This window comes from Botryllus schlosseri, chromosome 12 (genome assembly GCF_051294905.1).
Source record: "Botryllus schlosseri isolate E-star chromosome 12, Bs_hap1, whole genome shotgun sequence".
In the NCBI taxonomy this organism is placed as follows: domain Eukaryota; kingdom Metazoa; phylum Chordata; class Ascidiacea; order Stolidobranchia; family Styelidae; genus Botryllus; species Botryllus schlosseri.
The window spans coordinates 20443380-20466260 of record NC_137247.1 but is presented as its reverse complement, the minus strand read 5'-3'; the positions used below and the strand labels follow the sequence as shown (position 1 = coordinate 20466260).

The following is a 22881-nucleotide window of genomic DNA, read 5'->3' as shown; positions in this document are numbered from 1 at the left end:
CTTCGGAACTACCGGGTGGGGGCCCATGATACGACTAGAGTCAGGTCATGACTCGGCTCATCCCAACACTGATGATTTATGGCTTTACTTTTTAACCCAAGTGTCCAAGTTTTTTTTTCAGTGCGCAATAAATGCTGCCTTCCCTACAGCTTATTCTGCTTTAAACTAACCAGCAGAAACCTGACACTGCTTTTTACTGCTACGATGACGTCCGCTGTGTTAGGTTGGGTACAGCCGAAAGTTGTACATTACTCAATGCCCTAGCGAAGCAATTGCACCACTTCGAAGTCAAATCAAGTGGTGCGTACGCCACGGGAGTTCCTGTCATTCATGATGTCATAAAATCTGGACGCAAGAGCATAATTTTAGAATATTATGCAACACATATACCAGAGAGAAATAATCGAGTAGTTGCTGGAAATAAGACAAAATAAGGACGCAAGTCGAAAATAAGGACATTTCTTAGAAATAAGGACAGTCGAGTTTTCTAAGACGTGACCCTTCAAAATAAGGACAAATCTTAGAAATAAGGACGGTATGGCAACCCTGGTTATCGGCCTTGTGAGTGCGTCAATAATCTGTATCGGCCTGCAAAAATAAATATCGGTCGGCCTCTAGTTTGCACAACACTGCCAGAAGACTTGCTCCCACCTTGAGACTCCCAACAGGCCTGGTCCTGTCAGCCACATCCAAGTTCTTCTACGTCTCATTATTCGTCATTAATTAGCAGAGCTTCAACCGTACACAGAATACATGCCGGAATAGCAAGTTCACATTTAGCAACATATTGTGGAAAAGCATGACGAAAACACGACTTAATGGGTGAGAGATATTGACAGGTTGAAATAGGTTTTGTATTATGATAGAGCTCCTATCACAATACCTCCTTGACCATCTATTTACTTGCGACCAAATGTTGATCTTCTGGGTTCTAACCCTGATATTTAATCGACGATAGGCCGTACAATGCCACAGATGCTTTATTCTGGTCGATATTTACAATGTTGCTGAAAAGGCACAATTACTGGCAAAATGTTTCGGCCATAATCAACACATCACGTGTCGTCTACTTTGGGATGAAAATGGAATATTTCTGAGTCTTTTTCTTTGGGTAACATTGGACAAATTCTCACAATTTTGCTACCCATTTTCCTATCACGGCCCCGCTAAACAACCTCAGGCCCGCATACTGCGAACGGGAAGGAGCAAGCAATTTTCACCTGTTGCTTTACTCTGATACACCGACTATTCCATATCATATTGGATCCATTTCAGCTAATTCTCGTCCGTGAATTTAAGCGGATATTATCAATTTTCCACAAATATTGCGACTGCCGTGCCTTGATGTAGAAAAAAATGCATTGAGACACATTCACAGACATGGATTAGCATGGATTTCGAAAAATTTCCCCAGCTGTAAATTGTATTGAAACTATTGTTGTTGTTGTCCAAACTTCGATTGGTCATATCTATGGCTGGGCAAAATCGAGTACCTGATTGATTCGATTACACTGGTCAACAAAATGAATTTTTTTTTTAGGCAGAACATATGAGAGCCGTTTTTGGGGTTTTTGAAGTTGCTGATTACGAATATCATATTAGTTTTGTCAGATTGGTTCCTGTCAGAAGATATCTATGACCCTAAAAAGCCTAAAATTACTGTATTTACCCTTAAATATTTCACTTGGTAGGAAGAAAATCGTATTTTTTTCTAATTTTATACTGCGCGTAAATGGCTAATTGACTACGAAGAACCCTCATGTCATTCTCAGTCATTCTATCAATATTAACATGGCATGATGTGGTTTTCGAAAAAGCAATTTGTCATGCATAAAAATTGTACTTTTGCACAACGGAAATTCATATTCTCCTGTATCAATTGGTCATTCTGCCATGATTAAAGAGGAGTATAAAACTATAAAATTTGTCCTTGAAAGGCTTAACTATAATACTCATATGTGTCTCATTTCTTTTGACTGTTAATGGATAATTTTCCACCGATTTAACAAAGTGGGTATATCTAGTAACCCTATCAAACGAGAAGCTTAAATCATGTATCTGGTATATTCGAATACCGATGAAAGATTCCAATTTCACATTAGGAAGGAGCTCACAGCATATAATTTATCCTAATATGTAGTAAATAATACTTTTTAAATGATCACAAAGCCCCAACTACAGACAGTTGGTCCGATAATTTGTATGTGCATATCGAAAACTTGGTATATTTCCCGATTATCTTGTTGATTAGCAAGGGGAGAGGTTCTACCAAGACATTAGAACAACAAAGGAAGGATACCAAGGCAGATGAGATGAACCATTGAATATATTATGTCAGCTCGTTGCCGGAACCTTTCGAGAAACTGCACTAAATAGCTTACAGGCGAAAATCGTACAAAAAACATTTTCGATCTAAAAGATATCAATAATATTGTATTCCAACCGATTATTTCATGTTTACAATAGGTGGTTGACATAAACCTGATTGAATTAATGCCACGTTATTTGAGTATCTAGGTTAATTCTTATATACGTGACTGAAGTTTATTTATGTAACTGATATCCGTGAAAGTCTGTAACTATATTAAATTTATTACCCCTAATTATAGCGCTGTTGCTGTACTTTGATTTAAAACAGTCTTCTGTGTGTAAAAATAACAAGTAGATTGAATTTCTAAACTTTATTGTCGACTAACCCGATTTTTTATGTCGTCATCACCACGAAAATGGAAGATTTTGGTCAAAATAGCCCCATGGCTTATCTCCACAGCAAGAGCCAATTTGAAAAAACCAAGGTCATATTCGGAATCAGTGCCCTACAGAACTCCCCAAACCACTCTTACTTTGTCTGCCTAAAATATGTGTTGACCAGTGTTATGAATCATGCGATATGCTTCGAGTTAAGTAATCGAGTATCACTCATCATGACATCACATCACAACAGAATGTACTTCGTCAACGTTCGAATATGCACCATTCATCCCACAGCAAAGAATATAATGCTTGTTATCCATCTCAAAAGATACTTTGGTATTTTTTAGACCATTCCGATTTTATTTCACTTGGTGCCAATGTTGTGGGATGATCATGATTTCATATATTTAGTACATCCAGTAACCTTCGTAGCTTTGCACTATGTTTGGTATGCCCCGATACCGCCAATCAAGGTCTCCAGGCTTCAACAGTGAAAATTAGTATGGAAACTATATTCTTGTTGATAAATAAACTTTCAGTGGCGAGTAGCGTATAATTTCAATACTCGAATAAATCGTATCACAGCCTACGAAACATGTAGTACATAGCTATGCACGTCAGTGGAAAGGACATGCGAAGTCGTGATCAACTTTGCACCTTCAAGAATCTCTTGAAATATTTCATATACCCGGGGCGGGCAACATACGGCCCGCAGCGGGATTGCGAGCGACACGCATACAGTTTCTGGTCTTGCATGATAATGTGGCCCGTGCCTATCTGCATTTGAAATCACATATCTTCGGCCATGAATATGAACAACGTGCGTTCCAAGCTAACTGATATCCACGTGCAATTTTAATTAAGGGTTTCTACGAACAACATGTCTTCAGAGTTCAAAGAACTTTTATCAACCGCTGATCAACAGCTTCTGAAGTACGGCAATAAATTCATTGCATCATGTTTTTATCTCAAGGCTTTAAACTGAAGGTTTAGATTAAAAAGGATCTAATCCTTCTATAAGTGGATATATACGCGTTTACTGTATCGATTGAAGAACCCGGCCTCTCAAGTACTTTAGTTTCCCCTATGCGACCCTGCCGACTGGAGAAGTTGCCCGCACCTGCCATATCCCAAACACAATCTCACATTACCTCAAAGAAGTTGATCTGCATGGTCCCGTTGCTGAGATGCAGCACGATGGCGCTTCTCGCCCAAAACTACGTTCTGAGGAAGGGCAGACGAGCGTACTGGTCACCTTCCTTTGGTGCCATGGACGCCCCGGCCTGAAACGCAAATCCACAGTCAAGAAAGTGTGCCGGTATTTAAAGTTCAAACCTACACATCTTAGTTGAAACGTAGCGACTCATTTCAAGTGTTGCGATGTAATCGGTAGCCTTGAGTCGAACGTCATTTCGAGTGACTCTGGACATTAGATTTTTAGCAAAACACATTTTCAGCAATACTTGTTTGTTTTTAAAATTAGAATGATTACGAGCTTTTTTCAAATAATACAATAATTATAATTCTAGTTATTCAGTTTTTTCCAAATTAAATTAGATTTATAGCTGTACTGTTGATTTCCGAATTAGATTAAAATTAGAATTGTAGCAACTGGTTTTCTGACACAGTTGATTATAATTACTGAACCCGCGAAAACTTGAACTTGAATCAAGTTCCGTTCATACAAATCTGAGCACGTTCTCAAAAGCACGAGAATGGCAAATATCTGTACAGCAAGCTTACTTGGTTTCATACTATACAGTTCTCCTGTAGCATTTTCAGAAAAACATAAATAAGATTAGAATTAGAACAAATCAACATTTCACAAATTAGACTAGAATTAGATTACCGGCATTCCGCTCTATTCAGTCCAATTTAACAACTAGAATTAACCAGTTGTACAAGTCTGCTATGAAGGCAGCGCAGAGTAAAATCATGCTTCAGTGTGGAGACGAATAATGTCACCCTATCTTGTCAAAATTGCCAAAAAATACCAACTTGAGAGTATTAATGCGCCTGATTTACGAATGGTTGTAAATACACTTTTATTTCAAATGAGATCACGATAAACTCGACCCACCTTGAGCAAATGCTCGCTCATGCAGTTGCGGAAATACTTGAGCTAGGTGACTTTTTTGGTTAGCGTAGGCGGGTATTGTTGAAGTGTGTAATAAGGTTCTGCCATGTCTCTGTCAATGTACTCCACTTGCTCGTCGTTGGCGTACAGAAGTATTCGTGTGCTATCATTGAACAAAACTCCATTGCTGTTGTCACATAGCTGGTAACCTGAAATTCGAAGCGAATTTATCAACATTCGGACCACAACAATTTCTATATCGTTGCTGGAAAACAAACTGTCCGGCTCCAACTTTTTGATTTTTTTTCTTCCATCGCTATTTGGACATAGGTCTTTTGTCTTAACGTGGTTGCGGGTTCTTAAGTAGCATGAATTTCTAGTGAAGTGGACATATGAATTTGAATTGTCGAGGTAAATTCAAAACAAATCAGGTTTAGGACCAAAGTATATGGTCAAAGTCAAAATTTTCAAAAAGGGACGATGTAGGGAGCACTGTTGAACAGCTAAAAAACTTTGCATGTTTTTGAAATTAGATTGGAAACGGCTAGGCAGTTTGAGTTTTGCAAATTAAATTAAAGTTGAAAGTAGTGAATTTGCAACAACTTGACAATTGAATAAATTGCCCGTTAGAAAGAAATGCAACAGAAATCAAGTTCAGTTCGTATCGAAACAGAGTTGATTCTGATATAGACGAGAATGGCAAATGTCTGCACACCAAGTTTGGCTCATTTTGCATGATGCAGTTCTCCTGGAGCATTTTATGGAGGACAGGGAAATAGATTAAAATTGGATTAGAGCAGCGATACTCGCTTTGTATTACAAGAAGTCATCAAGATATGATAAAAATTTCAATTCGTTTTCTGAAATTGGGTGTAAGAACCAAAAATCATGATAGAAATATTAGAGTTGACACTTCAGGCCATATAATAAAATCATTTTTAGAGATCAATTATTTTCATTTTTCAGCCATTTTATAATACAGAAACGACGCATCTGGCATCGCTACTGTGCATACAAACAGGGATATTTAGGATTCCAAAATTTCCATACCTAGGCCGTCCTTATCCGTATAATCCACTCATTTGCTAATCCAGAGTACCGGTAGAGCTGCTGGGTCTTCCGCCTCATCTGTAAAACAAAAATATTTGTCAAATAAAAAAATTTCACATGTAAGCAGATTATCTGAATGCTATAGTTTCCTATTGAATTTTTCAAATATGCCAAAACCTTGTTTTCTCACGATTAGATCAGAAAATGCCTGTCTAAATCTAAAATACATTGTTTCATACACATCAGTGCCATAAAGTACAATCACAATAAGTCATGATTTTGTTTGGAGCAAAAATTGGGCAGAGTATTTTTTAAATGCCTTAAAATTCGATTTCATTCCCATTGTTGTAATGACTCGAGTCACGATTTTTTGGTTACTCGACTTACCCGAGTCAATTTTTGTATTGACTCGAGATTGGGACAGCCAAGACAGATATTTCACCGGCCACTTGGGGACAACAAGGGACCAACGCGGGTCGAAAGCAAGTGACCACGAGGGAAACCAACTGGTAACCACGAAATTGTGGCGGATCTGTCGGTATTAGGTAGGGTACCAATTGGGTGCCCAAGACGCCGGATAGGTGCCACAGCCCGCCTCCGCAGGCGACCACTAGCCCTGTCTCCTACTTCTGTACTATCTCATCCACTAATATCATACCCCGAAACCTACTACAATAACATCTATTCACACAGTCATCGGGAAAATCAGTATATTGCAAAATTTATACATGCAGTGAATAACGCAATTACCTCAAGCTAGCAAAATAATACTAAAAGACATGGCAAAAATATGTACGAAGAGGCAGTGTCACATGAAGCAAGGTAATGCATGATATAGAAATTGGAAAGCAATATGCAAAAAGGCATCACATAAAGCAAGGAAAAGAATTTAAATAAAAGCCAGTTACACATCATATGAAATATAATCTGCTATCTTCTCAACCATGCCAATTTCATTAAACTTAGTGACAACGATGTAGGTTGATCACTTATACACAGAAATGCCATTTTTATAACGTGCAAAGCTTTGTACCACATATTTCGTACGCTATAGTACAGTGGTCGGGAACCTATGGCTCGCAAGCCATATATGGCTCTTTTGGGTATAAGATATGGCTCTTTTGCCAAATATTTATCTTTGTACTCAATTGATCAATATTGCAGCGACTTGTTGGTGAATTTTCATCACGACCAAAATAATTATTCTGGTGGCAGTATAATCATGTCTTTGAGAGGTAAAGACAATGCCGTCTTCAGGTTTAGGGGCTCGGACCCCCTCTTTTCAAAATCATAAAATTTAAGTTACTGTCACGCCGGAGGCCAAAATCACTCGCGAATTCTACGTACCCGACTCGAAATCTTGAATTGTGCAATACGTTGATTAATCAAAGATCATAGCAGACATGGCGACGCCCATTTCAAGACGCAGATTTCAAATACACGCCATAGCTATCCACGCTCTTGATTGGTAAGTATAGATCTGTGTATAGTACCGGCGATAAAATGTATAAGCATGTAGCGGAACGTTATGTTACCGCCAGGGCCGGAACTGTCACACCCTCAACCCCCCAATTGAGGTGGAACCGAGCTCGAAGGAGGCCCAAAATTTTTTCGTGAATTAGCATAAATTTTTGAGTACTTTTCGAAAATTTAGGCAACTTTTTCAGAAAATTTTCGCGCTGGACGCGATTTCAATTTGCCAAGTATTATGATTTTGGGGTACTCTTCCCTCAGGAAAAAACACACAAGATTTATAGAAGTGAGCATATTGGCCTTGGCCATTACCGGGGCACGATGCACCAAGACATATAAAGTTTTATGCCATGTTACATGTGACTCCAAGAAGTGTGCCAGAACGATCGACAGCGAGAAAACATTTGGCCGAAAAGGACTGCCCTTATGCTGACTGAAAACTTCGTTATATATACAACATACACATACACATAGGTTTAATTAGGCGCCTTAATGACTGGCGCCGAATGTCCCTATCTTGGCAATCTGAACCTCACAAGACAAATACCATCACGCAGGGAGAAATTATATGCCAGTGAAGAAATACCAATTTAAAATCGTGTGCGTCTTTTAGTTTAGTAGCCTACGTTTGGGCGGTTCTATATTTTTGATATAGCAGACAGGAGGTCAGAAAATAACATCATGTTACAGGGTGATACCAACGAGCCCTACAGTTTCCATAACACCTCACTCAACTCTACCGGTAAATCTGATTACGTGAGCAGAGAGGACAAGAAATTGATAGCATTATATATGCAATTCCCGATCACATTTACCGATTCAATCATGAATTATATACATTTTTCCCGTTTCGCGCGTGCAGGCGAGTATAGCTGAGTCAGCAAACGGCTCCCAATGTAGATAATAAGTAGCGATAAACAGTGCATAACCTCAGGGGGGTCTGGGGAACGAAGCCCCCAGAATTCCGGTTTATCATCATATGGGGGCCCAAGACCAACGTTTTATGGGGGGTGACGAAGTGCTGTTACGGCTCTGGTTACCGCCGAATACTTTAAGAATTTGGAAGTCGATATATTTTCGAAATCAGTGTGACAGTCACTTTCGATTATTATCAGTTATAATAAGTTCTAAGCTACTTACGATGAATTGCGTTATCAATGGCGAGGCTTACCCGTCTGTGCCTGACCTCTCGTTTCGAGCTTTATTTTCGAACAATAAATATCAGTTTTTACAGAGAAAATATGGCGCACACGAGGAATCCCATGTAGTGAGTTTAAATTAGTGCTACCATGACGTCACAAATTTTCAATTGTGACGTAACAGTTGATTGGCATGTATGGCTCTTTGAGAGTTGAGATGGAAAAAGTAGGGCCAATATGGCTCTTCGGACAATAAAGGTTCCCGACCACTGCTATAGTACAACTAATCGAGGATTCAATCCTTCCACAATGAAAATAATATTGACTCTCATTTTAGTTTGAAAAAATAATCTCTCACTGCTCGTCTTGAAGCATGAAAATTAACACTCGATGCAGATGAGAGTACTCGAATCATCCCGCCCTGTCAAAATGTTTTTGAAAATATAAGTAAATACCTTCAAATACATGACTATAACTGATTTGGGTACAAAAAATGGGGAAAATAAAATTTTTCAATTATGATGCTATCAAGTACAGCAAGCACAATTTACGATTCTTTGAAAGCCTGATTTGATTTACCTGTTTGCGTATTTTGTTCATTTGACCTTCCGTGATAGGATCATATTGAACTTGGGGATTGTTGGACAATGTGTTGTACACCAAATTTGAGTCAATTCCGACCAGTAGAAGCGGAGTTATTCGCGCTTTTCGTTGATATTTGTCGGATTATCCTTGAGCCGGGGATTATCAACGAAAAACTCAAATAGCTCCCTTCTACTAGTCGGAATTGACTAAAATTTGTTTTGCATCGTCTTTGAAGACAGCTCAACAATTTCATGGGGTCCACATTCCCGGCAGGTCGTAACGCAACACGCTTCATTCGCATCGAAAATCTCAGAGTGGACAGCTGCAAATAAAGCCCGAGATACATATCAATTTTTTAGGTATTGTCAATAGCGAATGGTAATGATCAGGGCTGGGCTTGATGATTCGATTATAGTTTGGTACTATTTCCCAACGCGGCAGCTTTGAAATCTCAATTGCGTGTACACGTAGTGCAGTTTGAAACTACCATGGTATTATCATAAAGTGCAATGAAATACAAAATTTATTTCTATGTGATGTAGGACGATCAATATATTCTTGGTGGTTGCATAAAAGGTACATATCTCTGAACTTATCACATCATCCATACTGGTATGATTACGCAAAAAGTGATGCTCTGACACTTGATTCGGAATCAAATCACTGATGTATTCGATTTCCTCCAGCCCTATTTATAATATAAATGATGAAATACGTGTCCCTAACAAAAAATAAACACATGAGAAATAGCAAAGCAATTTGTATAATCCGATTTGGCATTTGCAAACCTTGATGAAGAGATAGGCCTTTAATGCATACGCTGCCGTCTGTGCATGCGGCCCGCATTGGATGCTTGATTTCTATTGTTCACGGCTGATTGTCCAATTCCTTGCATTTTGCAAATGAGATATAAAATTAAAATATATTTGGCTGGCTGGCTGTTGGAAACCACTGACCTAGCAATCAGATTACCTGAGGGTTTACAATGCGAGAATCAAAATTTCGACTGGATTACGAGAAGGAGTGATTCTAAAGACTACTTCCAGTGGAAGTAGAAAATGAAAAGTACGCAAGTCAAGGGGTTACACGTTTTTAGCAGTTCATGTCTACTTTGGTAATAATACGGTACCCGTAGATCTTTGTGACTAAAGCAAAATGATAGGATACTAAAAATTGGCACAATTGTACAAAATATAATCAGTTACCTTGATATGGGGGTTAATTCGCGATGTTGATACGATTTCTCTCATGATAGTGATGTGAAATCGTCACAAATATACTTCCTACATTACAGATTCCAATGTGTATAAAGTAAATAAGTTATGCTTTAAAATCTTGTAAGTACTATATAAACATAACCACTCAAGCAATCAGCGCGAGAAGGCAAAACCTACTCAAGTACTTTGAATAACTAGGTTACCGACCAGAGTGACCACCTCTCTTAACTGCACAATACCTGTGTGACAGCTCTGGGAATGATTCCTCTTTGCTTGAAATGATCAGTTGCTCCTGTGATGGAAAAAGTTTTTCCAGCGCCCGTTTGTCTGTACGCCATCAAAGTCCCATTGTACCCTTGCAGAGATCTCTTGACCAAGTTCGACGCCACTTCAGCGTAAACCTTTGAGTAACCAGTTTTTAGGAATGACGATACAGAGAGGCCCAATAAAAGTAATCGGTTCGATTACATTGACTGCATGCGTTGACCCGTACATTAATTACAGTTGAATCATCCTAATTCGGACACTGGATAACCCAGGCAGTCGCTTTATTCGGACAATCTGATCGGGAATGAGCAATAGTAGAAATTGACAATTAATTCTCCAGTTAATTCGGACACAGGTTCACATCTCCTATCGTTAAGTAAAGATGACACAATAACCAGTAGACTATTCCATTCGTTTCAATACAATATGAGTGATTATAGTGAAACAAGGACGATCCATACAGTAACCATCAACAATGAGCTCGTGCCCATGTAACTAAGAAATGATTCTTCGCCTAATTCCGCCAAAAGTGAGCGTAAGCAAAGTGTCCAAATTCAGCGGAGTCAACTGTACATTAAAATTGCCACTCTACTACGAAAAGCAGGAAATATCCAAAATAACGCAAAAAATATTGACCAAAGTACGAGGCATATAAAAAGATGATAAGATGATGAGGGCTATCACATAAACACGCCACTGTCAATGAATGGTGTGATATGGTCTGATTACTGCATTAATATACTGGATTGCGATTACTTCAAAACCACCTCATGGTGATCACAGCCTAATTTTGCAGTAATCTCGATTAGTCGCGATAACAATTCCACTGCTTCAGACGTACACCTGTGCTTTGAACGCATATCAGAATAAGACAAGGTTGCCTCATATCGACACAAGATATAACATGATGTAGTAGGGTGGTGTGAATTTTGTAAATAATGGAAAAATGAAGATTGGTGACGGAATCAGGAAAATATGACAACATAAACAGAAAATTTAGTCATATCTGCCACTATGTATCATAACGTAACACACAGATGCTATACACCTACATTCTTACAATCCATATAATACGAAAGCTGCCACATATTTTTTATGATGAATAGTTTGGTTGGGTTATAGTGATGAGCAGTGTAGTTGAAATATCTTAACGTTCTACTGTAAGCAACTGGATACTTCGCACTATTTAGTGTTCCGTTTACATCATAGTTCTTGTATAAGGGAAAAGTTTGATAACGGGAGTTGATCTTTTACAAAACAATAGAATATCTGCAAAATTACCGATTATTACGACTTTGAAATTTCTCAAATGTAACCATGTGCGGCCCCTTCCCCCCCCCCCCCCCCCTTGGTGGAGTGAAAGCATCTGAAGGGGGCACGAAGCTGAGCTCCACTAAAAAGAATTTCTCATTCACTTCATCATTGTTGCTCTGTATTTAGTCTCAATTTCATACTTAAAAATCTCTCGTGCCATCAAACTATCAGTTCAGTTAAGTTTCCTAGCACCCTGGTTGCGTTTTGTGATATGATGATAAGGGGGCTCGAATTCTTTCCCCATCATAAGGGGGGCACGTCTTAAAAAGTTTGAGAACCACTGTTCCAAGGTAAATACTTCCTTACTATATGTTTAATTTCTGGCGCGACAGCCCGATCTCAAGGCCAACGAAGTTGGAAAGGTTTCAACTACTAAACATAACAGAAATCCTAAACGAGATTGACATAATTGGGATCACGAGTGGGATTTCATATTGGCCACTCCAGTGTTTTAATTATTTTAGTGATGTGCTGATACAAACGATTCGCGCTTGTCTTAGGTAGACTCGTTCTCTGCAAGCGATGGGGTATTTATATTTTACCTACACATCGTAGAATAGTGTTTGAAGTTAACATAGTTATGATGCTGTCAGCCTTGTTCGTCGTGGAACTGAACCAAAAGTGGAATAGGTAAATCTATGAACAAATCGCTGCTGACATATTTAAATTTCAATCCTGTTCAAAGAATCGGGACAACCGACTTTCATCTCTATAATTTTGACAAATTGGTTATAGAGGTCGATCAGCTTATGAAATCTCACCACTAAATTTCTGACGTGTGTACGATATCAACAAAGCAATGTTTTAAATAAGCATCTCCATTACCTCACTATACAATCAAATACCAATATTGCGTTTTGGTTCATAATCTCAATTTCTTATAGTGCGGCCCGCGCATGGGTTTAGATGTTGAATGCGGCCCGCGAGCTCAAAACTTTACCAACCCAGGGGTGTGCAAACTTTACAGCTTGCGGGGCCACATTAAAAATCTGAATCCATTCGCGGGCTGCACTATATTAAGTTGGGATTATTAGCTAAAGCGCAACATCCTTATATAATTATATGGGGACCGGGTAATTATGGAGATGATATCTATAAATATTGTATATATTTAAAACAAATCAAACTATAATTTAATGATAGCATACACGCTTCAGAAACATTGATAAGATTTTTTAAGCTGGTCATTAGGATTGTACAAAATTTGGAAAATCTTTAAAATTCTCTGTGATCGTGTCTCCTTCTATCTATAGACTATTGATAATTAAAACAACAATGAGCCTGAAAGAAGCTCACATCAAAGCCGTTAAGATTTCAGGCAAAGCGATTGAAAGTAGCTACCCACCCACCCAAGAATGGGCGTGACATTGACCATAGAACGGTGGGAAGACTAGTAATCAAATACCCACGGCTCGTGATTGGCTAATTGGCTATGCTTCACCGATCACGGCTATGCTTGAACGATCACGACAGCAGCAGCTTGCTGATCAGGTGTTCAAAGAGTCTGTTACCGGTGGGGATTCTGAAAGCACATTGTTGGTAGGTTGGCAGATGATGATTCAAGCTTTATTCAGAACATGTTGAGCTACGAAATACATGATGAGCAAACAACAGTTGCTTCACAAAACTTTCACCGTATGACTGCTGTCAAGGAAGCAGCAGACAATGACTTGGACTCGACTTGCCTCGAGTCAGAACTATAAAAGTGAGACGGAACGTTGTGACCTGGTTTCAACCCTTTGATTCCCAAGATGAGTCAAAACAACTTGACATACAAGTAGAAATGAATATTTGAAAATGACTGCAGTCATTGGTTTCAAAGTGTACAAGAACTAATAATACTCCACAACTCACCATTTCCAAGACATGTCAAAACTATTTCATGTAGAAGTCAAAATTCAAGATTTGGAAATGAGTAGTTTCAAAGAATCACATACTTATCGCAGTTGATCGATATTTCTGAAATTGCAACATCAATCTTCGCGACACGCAAAATAACCAATGACACTATTAATAGATAGGCCTATAGAATTTTCGAAAACAGTCTTACGACCACTTGTCATGACAAATCCACTCAGTCAAGTCGTGTTGAATTACCCGAAAACTGTGCTGTGTTTGAAAATTGAGTACCCGTAAACTGGGGTAACTTTGGACAATTTCCAACATTTCCGCTATAGATCTTGGAAATGCTAGGGGAGACAAGTTTTGTATTTTTCAAGGGTCATGGGATCAAAGATTGGAATTAACTACTACAAAATCTTCATGATCATAAATAAGTACCTTATATTTTAAAATTATCTATGTATAAAGTTACTCACTCAGGTATGTGGGCCAGTGGGGTACCTTTAGGCAATGTCGTTTTTGGATGTCTTTACACTACATATATTATGAAACCTCGTGAATGAGGCTTATTTGGCAAGAGTTAATGAGAGAAGTGGCTAAAACTGAAAGAAAATAGTAGGCCTACACGTCTGGCCAATTGTATTATTTCTATTCAATCCCCCCCAAAATAAAAAATAAATATAAATAATAGTTTATGAATGCTAATGCCCTTTTATTCATCCCTTATCTCAATTTCCCCTCTTGTCTTCACTAATTGGAACTTATAGATATAATATGGTGATAAGGGGTATACCATGCACTGGCGGTGTCAGGAACAGCAAACATTAAGCATGTTATTGTGATGATTTATTGCTGATTTAAATTATATTGCTGTTCTTTAAAAGTTACACTTTCCCTTTCCTATGTCCTCTGATGCAGTGCTTTTCAACCTTTTTGAGCTTCATTCGCACTTTTTTTGTAAAATAAATTTCATTCGCACAAACTAACCGAATATTGTTTTACAGAAAGAAGATGAAAATACAACATTTAGTTGATTAGATGTGCAACAAATTAGCTACTATCTATCTTAGGCTATTGAGTGTCTCATTAAATAGGCTAATATTTTCGCTCGTTTTGATTTCAACTATTTCACTAAAACCCTTCAACTAGTGCTTGGATGACCAGGGCTTGAAGTCTGCTCAGCACTCCTATCCAACATACAGCGTATTTTTCAAGAGTGAAAAATGCTTTAAGCTGGACAAAATCGATTTTGAGAGCTGACAAAAAGGTCTAGGAGGCTCCAGTATGCCGGAAGTGTGAATAACTCACCTGTTTGTGTTGAGGCTTTTGCCTCATGTCTTGGAATATAAGGTCCAAATGATCAAGGAGAGTAGGCACATTTGAGCTCGCTACCTTATGATACGTTGGTCCAACTTTTTTTCGATTTCCCATTTTATGTCTCGCGAGTATGTGGTAATAGCAAATGAACTCATGATCAGTAGTATGCTATGATGTGACGGACATTAGGGCTCTTCAAAAATGACTTTTTTTCTCAAATCGTACTGACTACTTGATAAAATTGTTAGGTTACCTAATCTAAGCCCACACACCAAATTTGGTTCAATTCCAACCAGTAGCCGATTTGCTATTGGAGAAGAAAGTTTCTATTTATTATAAAAAAATAAAATAACCAAAAATTTGAAAATTTTCTGTTCACCCCATGAAAGTGTTAGGATATCTATTGAAATTATGTTCACCAAATTTGGTTCAATTCCAAACAGTGGAAGTGGAGTTATTGTCGTCGAAAAATTTGGATTTGAATAATATAGTATTTACGGTGGGCACCACTATAATAAATAATTAAAGAGTTGGTCACCGTAAATACTTCATAATCCACTGGTTAAAATTGAACCAAATTTGGTGAACATCGTGGGTGTGTGGGTGCGGTAGTTACGGTCCTGGTTAATCAAAAGCTAAAACTCTTAAGTAGATTATTTTCGTCCGCTGCTCCATTCGCGTCGCGAAACACAATTATCAGATCCCCGTACTGTGTGATTGGGATTTTAGTGATACTATTGTGGGGAATATTATAATCATTCTAGGCCAGCATCGAACAATTCATTGGTGGATGGGGTACCACTGAGAAGCGAAGAAAGATTTTTCAATATGCATGACGTACTCTGTATGTCTTGTACCAAAACAACTGAAGTTGCGATGTCAGAATATTCAATCAAATGATACAATCAATTCCTGTGACTCTTTCACTATGTACAATGATTTCCAGGCCGGACATTTTAAACCGACTTCAAAGATTAATGCGCTTCAATAAATTCTCAATCCATTAAGCTTCGTTGAGGTGGTGCAGTATACCTTCGCCAGAAGTTGCTAATAATTTGCGACTATGACTATTTTTAGCTTACAATAATACGGCCTGCCAAAGTACAGTAAATCTGTACATCAATTTCACTTCATTGCGAGTTCATTGCATACCCTTATCAACGACATACGACATATGACGCTTCCGGAATACTTGGTTACTTCAGCATTATCTTCCAGTTATTATACGCTTGAAATTATTTCAGTTTCTTTTAGCTGTAGGTTGTCATTAGAGTCAATCCATGTCAGTTCTCCTGGCCACTGTAACCACTACCTCGGAATTTTATGAAAATTGGTATGCTTACAGAACTTTATTTTCCGATTTGAGAAAAGTAGATATTATAAAAATCGGTCAAATAGAATAGAAGATATTGCCCTCCAAAAATTGCTGTTTTTGAAATCGCTCAAGCGGAAAAAATGCTAAAAATTTAGACATGTCATTTAAATTTGCCATATTTTGGTCAAATTAGGGTGTTGAGGGTGATACTTTCAAACTTGGTCATTTACACCCTACTTGCATAGCTTGACCTGTGACCCCATGATTTTGTTCGCACCATCAGAAATCACTCACGCGTGACTGCATTTTCAATTGCAAATATCTCTTGCTGACCAGGTGGTAACACCAAGTTTGAGGTGTCGTTGGCAAGCTCATGTAAGGGACTTCTGAAATCAACAATATTACTAGTGGGGAATTAATCGAAACAATCCAAAAATTTGTTGTAAAACAGTCTTTAAAAAGTTGTCACGTTTTTGAAATTTTTTACTATGACACATTCATAACAGGCTGCAAGCCTATTGATTAACTCTTGTATTTCTAGTATAGGTTCTGTTTTGGAAGCTGGTTCTCACAAAAAGGTTCTCCACTACCAAAAACAAAAAGAGATCATATTTTATCAATTGAAAATTGGATATGTCAAAAAAAAAATTTAATCTCAATGTTGAAGCAAAGCTTGTCAAGGTTTTCAAGGTGATGAGATGCCAGAATTAGTGGAGATGGCAGACAAATAAAGCGAAAAATTGTAATGAAGCAACTTTCGAAAATCTAATATAAAAAGAAAAATCAATAACCCAAATTCATCAAGAGCTCAAATCATTCGAGTCCTAACAATGGCTCCAGAAAATCTCAAAATTTTTGAGCAAATGAAAGGTTGGAAGAGCAAGAAAAAGACAATGAAGTTTGTTTTTTGCCAGCACCACGAAAAGGAAATTAACGTTCAGAAGAAACTAGGAACTAACATGCATATAACATGTTTCAATCTAAATTCTCATCTTACACTAATAAAACAAACTCTGTAGAATACCTAATTTCACTTTTATTCTATCTGTCAATTACTTTGTATGGAGGGTAATCGGTATAATTCAAACAGATCACATAGAATTTACAAGAGCTTTCCAACGACACCTCACACTTGGTGATACCACCTGGTCAGCAAGAGATATTTGAAATTGAAAATGCCGTCACGCGTGAGTGATTTCTGTGCTACAAACAAAATCATGGGGTCACAGGTCAAACTATGCAACCCCATGTGTCAAAAAACGGGTAAGAGAATGAAGTAGGATGTGAATGGCCAAGTATGAAATTATCACCTGCAATACCCTTAATTTGACGTAAATATTGCAAATTCAAATTAAATGTATAAATTTTATACATTTTTTCCGCTTAAGCGATTACAAAAACAGCAATTTTTGAACGACCATATCTTCGATTCTAGTTGACCGATTTTGATGAAATTTGTTCTTCTGAAATTAGAAAATGAAGTTTTCTATGCATGCCAATTTTCATGAAAAACTGAAAAATTGGTTACATTTTTCTGTTTTTCTGGTGAACTCGACATGGAGTTACTCCATAGCCAGTAGAAAAAGCTACCGTTTCGATTTCTACATGCTGACTTCATACGTGCCACTACGTATAATCAGGATCGGATGAAAAGCTTTGTAGCTATGTAGCCTACGTATAATTAGATAACACGAATATATTTTTAGCGAATTAAATAAGAAATATAACCGAACTTACATTAATTCTGAAATTTTCTAAATAGATCTGTGGCCCACCTCAAAATTCTCTGTGGCCCACCAGTGGGCCATGGCACACCCTTTGAGAACCCCTGCTCTAGAGAAACTTGATTCGCGATATAATACTACGAAGCAAATTCCAACAACCGTGTTTCCATTCCTCACAGCGCATTCGCAGGGTTGGTGCTAATATATTACTAAAACGAAGTAAGCATAGAAATATGCGAACTTAAACCATCGTTAGAGCCACTGCTTCATAGGCTTATAACTTTACTCATCTGACGCTTATGTTTTGGCACCGCATTTTATCAGCCGTTTATTGACCAAAACTTACCTGTCTTCACGTGACCAGACGCAGAAAAGGCTGGCCTCGAAATGAATGAGTCTCATAGACGTGAACTCGCTCGTTGCAGATCCCTAGTAACTACAGTAGTTAATCCCAACGGTCTTCAACCATGATTTCCAGAAAAACCAGTCGGACTATTATTATCATGAATTCTCATGATAAAGCTTATTCGCTCCAGTACCCAACACCGTGACCCTATTTGTAAAATCTATCTCAGGATTTTTGCAATAAATTCAACAAATATTACATACATATTAACACATAGCTCTGGCACCGTGTCGACCCAAAATTATATCTTTTGCAGTCCATACTTTAATAATCTTTTGAAGGGGTAAGATTTGCGTTACAGTAACCTGCAAATGTGAGTCTGTGATGATGGTATTTACTACTATCCTCGTGCCTCGCCCTAATCGAACAGGTATTACGGAAGTATGATGATTGTTTAGCGAAAGTAAGCAGAAAGTCAATTTAACGTCATTTTCCCAGCCTGTCGCAGGCTCCAGCTTCCAAACCAAGCTTTTGATTACGTAATTATTATAGAGCGAAAATATTAATTCACTAACGGCTTGTGAGAGCTACGACTAGTGGTGCGTCGTAACTTAAACAAGTTTTTACAATTGCGTCGCAACAACAAAAGTTATATTGCCGTTGAATTTCCTATAAGGTATATTTGAACTATTCCAGGCCAGAAAAATTGACAATTATTATTCACGATTTTCATTCGCACTCATATGGGATTTTCATTCGCATTGTTCGCACCACCTTCGTCGTTCGCACTCATCCGAGATTTTCGTTCGCACCATGCTCATCATTCGCCCTGCAATTTTTTTCATTCGCGAACCGTCACACAGGTTGAAAAGCACTGCTTATTGTAATTTACAATATCCCACATTCAGCAAGTACATCTTCAAGAGTATGTGATAAGTTTTCGAAGTAGCTTGCACCCGATTACAATCTCTCGGCTTATAGACTACCCATTTCTTCATATTTTGACAAACTCCTAATTTATTAACCTTCTCATTCGATTTTAAAATGCCATAAGGCCGGTCATAACGAATATAGTTGACGATACACTTTGAAACAGAGTAAGCAGCCACTTTCCGGAGCTCTAAATATCACAATTTCCACTGTCCAAAGTTACCCCGTTCTGATAAAATTTGACCGGATAACTTCAGACATTAGATTTTCCTATATTGATCTAAGGGTGAGCCCAGTGAGATTTTTGCCATGGATTAAGACTAGTTAGAGCAGGGGTCGCCAACTCAAAATGGGTCGCGGGCCACTTTTGAAATTTCGTAGCGGCCGCGGGCCGCAAGTATTCAATATCGATATAAACTACGCAACAACGTTTTAAAACTCAACGTCAGTCCAACGCCGTGCTAACTAACATAGACAATGGGCATAGTGACCACAAAAGAAGTAATATTTTATTAAAGGAATACAAATACAACAAAAAAAATCATTATCATCAAGTTCATTTCATTTTTGAGCTCTGAGCTGTGCAAGTGTGCATGATACCTGGAAACGCTGTTCAGCCACCAAGGAATCGATATTGGGGCTAGCGAGAAACGTTACTAGCTGAAAGACCATCTCCACATTAAGCTTTACCTTGCGGGGAAGCCCTAAGCCAGTGGTTCTTAAACTTTTTATACACGCCCCCTTTATGATACTGAGAAATCTCGCTCCCCCTTTACCGTCATATCACAAAGTGCAACCAGAATGCTAGCAATCTCAACGGATAGTTTGATGGCATGGAAGGCTATGATTGTTAATTGATGAGGGAGTTCTATTATATGAATTCCGGACTATACACAAAATATGAACTTGCTGTAAATCGCGAAGCGCGAAATTTTTTTTTCAGTTGACCACAGCTCCGCGTCCCCTTCAGATGCTTTCACACCCCCACAAGAGGGACGCGCCCTCCAGTTTGAGAACCACGGCCCTATGCCGTTTTCCGAACGTTTCGGTCTCGGCAGTGTCGGGGCCATTGCACGTCAAGGCAATAGGCCCAGCTCATTCATATCAGTTAGTTATTCTCCCTCGATGGAATGCTGTTGACATCGTCAAAGCCAAAGCTAATGACGAATAATGATGTTGGGCATCGGAGAATAGCCGTATTTTGAAACAACAACAACAATGTGTTGAAACTGTAGCCAATTTCAGGATTTCAAAATGGTTTTCTTAGCTTTCTTCTGAAATTTCAAATCAAGTCACGGGCCGCAAAATATGACCTCGCGGGCCGCGTGTTGGTGACCCCTGAGTTAGAGGATAGAGGTATCTGCTGCCAAGTTTTGAATCTATGAATCGCATGCTAGCTATGTTTGGTTGTAAGAAGTTAAACGGCTATAAATTTTGATGAAATTGGTCCCTGCCATTAATTTATCAATGTTGCGTCAAGTTTATCTGGACGCAATTGTAAAAACTGAATACGACGCACCACTAATCGTAGCTCTGACAAGCCTTGGTAATTAATATTCACGCACTCTAATTATTACGTGACCAAGAGCCTGGTCTGGAAGCTGGTGTGGTGATGGCGGTATAGGGATCACTACAATCTCCATAGTGGCAGACATACAGTAGGCCTATATCAGCCCGTCTGAGCCTGAGACCCGCTGGGAAAATGACGTTAGATTGACTTTCTGCTTTCTTTAGCTAAACAATCATCATATTCTGTATATCATGCATTCCCGTAAAATTGTAGCATACAACTGTGATATTAAAAAATTAATTCCTTTTCATTGGTGAGGCTCGGGACGCGTGATGCCAGAAAAACTGAGATTTTGGTGGTAGTCAGAAAGCTGCTTTATCGTTATTAAACTGTCATGAATTCTCAAGTTAGATTGAGCTAAAGAGTAGAACACGCAGTACGGTATCGTGAGTTATTTGCTATTATCATAAACTTGCGAGACAGAAGTTGGAGTAACGTATCATCAGGTAGCGAGCTCTAATGTGCCTACTCTCCTTGATCGTTTTGCACCTTATGTTCCAAAGAAATAAAGCAAAAGCCTCAAAACAAACCTGCGGGGTTTTTCATCCTCTCGACAAACTGGAGCCTCGCGGTACCTTTGTGTCAGCTCTTAAATACAACTTCTGCCAGCAAGCATTTTTCACTCGTGAAAAATACGCTGTATATTGGATAGGAGTGCAGAAAAGATTTCAAGACCTGGCGATGCAATCCCTCAGTAGACGTTTTGGTACAAATTCCCAACAACATTGTTTGGCCGAGAAGGGTTTTTGTGAAATATTTGAAAGCAAAACGAGCGAAAAAAATGCCAAATGCCTTTTTAATGAGACACTTGATAGCTTAAGCTACATAGTAACCAATTTGTTGAAGAGCACTGTCGTAGACTAAGATGTGAATGAGTTTGCAATTTCAGGCGACAGTATGCTGTGTAGTACCACTCATAATTACAGTTGGCAGCAGCATTCAATCCCGCACAAGATGCATTGAATATTAAAGGAATTGGTATAGAAGGATATCACAAGGCAAGCAAATTCTAGGGTATTTCAACTTTTAACCACTGGGGCAAGCTAACATAGTGCATGAATAAAATCAACACTGTCGACTAATTCTGACGGTCCAGAGGAGACGAAGCAATAATGATAATTGGCTTACGTGTCAAGTTTTTGCTAATCCACACTTCGTACACTATACATGTCCATTGTCCATGGTGAACACTAATTGGTGGTGGACATGAAAGCAAGCACTTCTTAATGTTTACAACCAGACCAAACCAAAATAACGACAGCAATTGTTTTTGAACTATTCCACAGACTACAGAGATTTCTGAGCCGGTTATTATTTGCAAATCTGGTCTGACAAAGCATACTTCTCACATATCGTTCGTTCGAGCAGAGCAAATGTTTCCCGAGATTACATTGGCTATCAAAAATCGCACTGCCAACAGTATTGTGAACGAAGCAGTACGGTAATAATTTCCACATTAATAGAATAAAACTGTTAAATTACCACCACTCCATATCCAATAGGCTAGCACAGTTTATAGTAGCATTAAACCCCACACAAGATACATAATACATTGAAAATTAAACTGCGCAGCATGAAAAGGCAAAGTCGAAGCGGTGCAAATTTTACTGAGAGAGCTGCAGCCGAGCGGAGCATAGGCCTATTGATGAATTACGATTCAAGCCGATATACACATGTCGACGGGAAACTCGACTAAGATTGGCTTATGGTCATGAAGAATCACTGCATGGCTCCATCAACAACAACTATATACCGTAACTCATGGACGATATTTCTACAGCGGTGGCAACAGCAAAAAAATGATATATTCTTAACGGCTAACACAAGATTAGAAAAGTACCGGTAATCGCCCAGGCCAATGTGGGTGTCTGATTCCAATGACTACCGTAAGTCGTTTCACTGAAGTGGTCCTGGCGGAATTTCGGCGGAATATTTGTGATCACGTGAAACATGGCGCATGATCACGTGAAACATTATGGTGAACGAATAGTCAATATTAACCCCTTGCGTATCAAGTGGTC

The 22881-nt window shown here is 38.6% G+C and overlaps 1 protein-coding gene and 2 long non-coding RNA genes across 15 annotated transcripts in view; 1 reads left to right on the top strand and 2 right to left on the bottom strand.

Moving 5' to 3' along the window:
* LOC145451877 (uncharacterized) overlaps positions 1 to 22881 on the bottom strand; it is a 110193-nt gene that overhangs the window by 31239 nt on the left and 56073 nt on the right. The window lies entirely within an intron of this gene.
* LOC145451876 (uncharacterized) overlaps positions 1 to 22881 on the top strand; it is a 328627-nt gene that overhangs the window by 259689 nt on the left and 46057 nt on the right. The window lies entirely within an intron of this gene.
* LOC145451875 (kinesin-like protein KIF9) lies at positions 55 to 22689 on the bottom strand. Of its 13 annotated transcripts, none has more exons than XR_013919098.1 (7): positions 12359 to 22689; positions 10475 to 10636; positions 9013 to 9340; positions 5822 to 7301; positions 4775 to 4980; positions 652 to 3977; positions 55 to 588 (listed from the first exon to the last, which is right to left on the bottom strand). XR_013919098.1 is itself a non-coding variant. In XM_080330098.1 (5 exons), the coding sequence occupies exons 2-3, from the start codon at positions 10571 to 10573 to the stop codon at positions 5822 to 5824; spliced, it is 177 nt and encodes a 58-aa protein (XP_080186224.1). In that variant the 5' UTR covers positions 10574 to 10636; positions 12359 to 22665; the 3' UTR covers positions 55 to 3977; positions 4775 to 4980. The 13 variants fall into 13 exon arrangements, 1 of the variants encoding a protein (XP_080186224.1); XR_013919105.1 differs by having other exon boundaries at positions 55 to 3977; positions 12359 to 18725; positions 21391 to 22689; XR_013919096.1 differs by adding an exon at positions 9807 to 9906 and having other exon boundaries at positions 55 to 3977; positions 12359 to 22683.

Coding starts and splice junctions, on each gene's coding strand:
- LOC145451875 (XM_080330098.1), bottom strand. CDS start 10,573: ATGGCGTACAGACAAACGGGCGCTGGAAAAACTTTTTCCATCACAGGA. Junction 5,900..10,474: donor TTCCCAGAGCTGTCACACAG/GTATTGTGCAGT, acceptor TTTGTTTTACAG/ATGAGGCGGAAGACCCAGCA.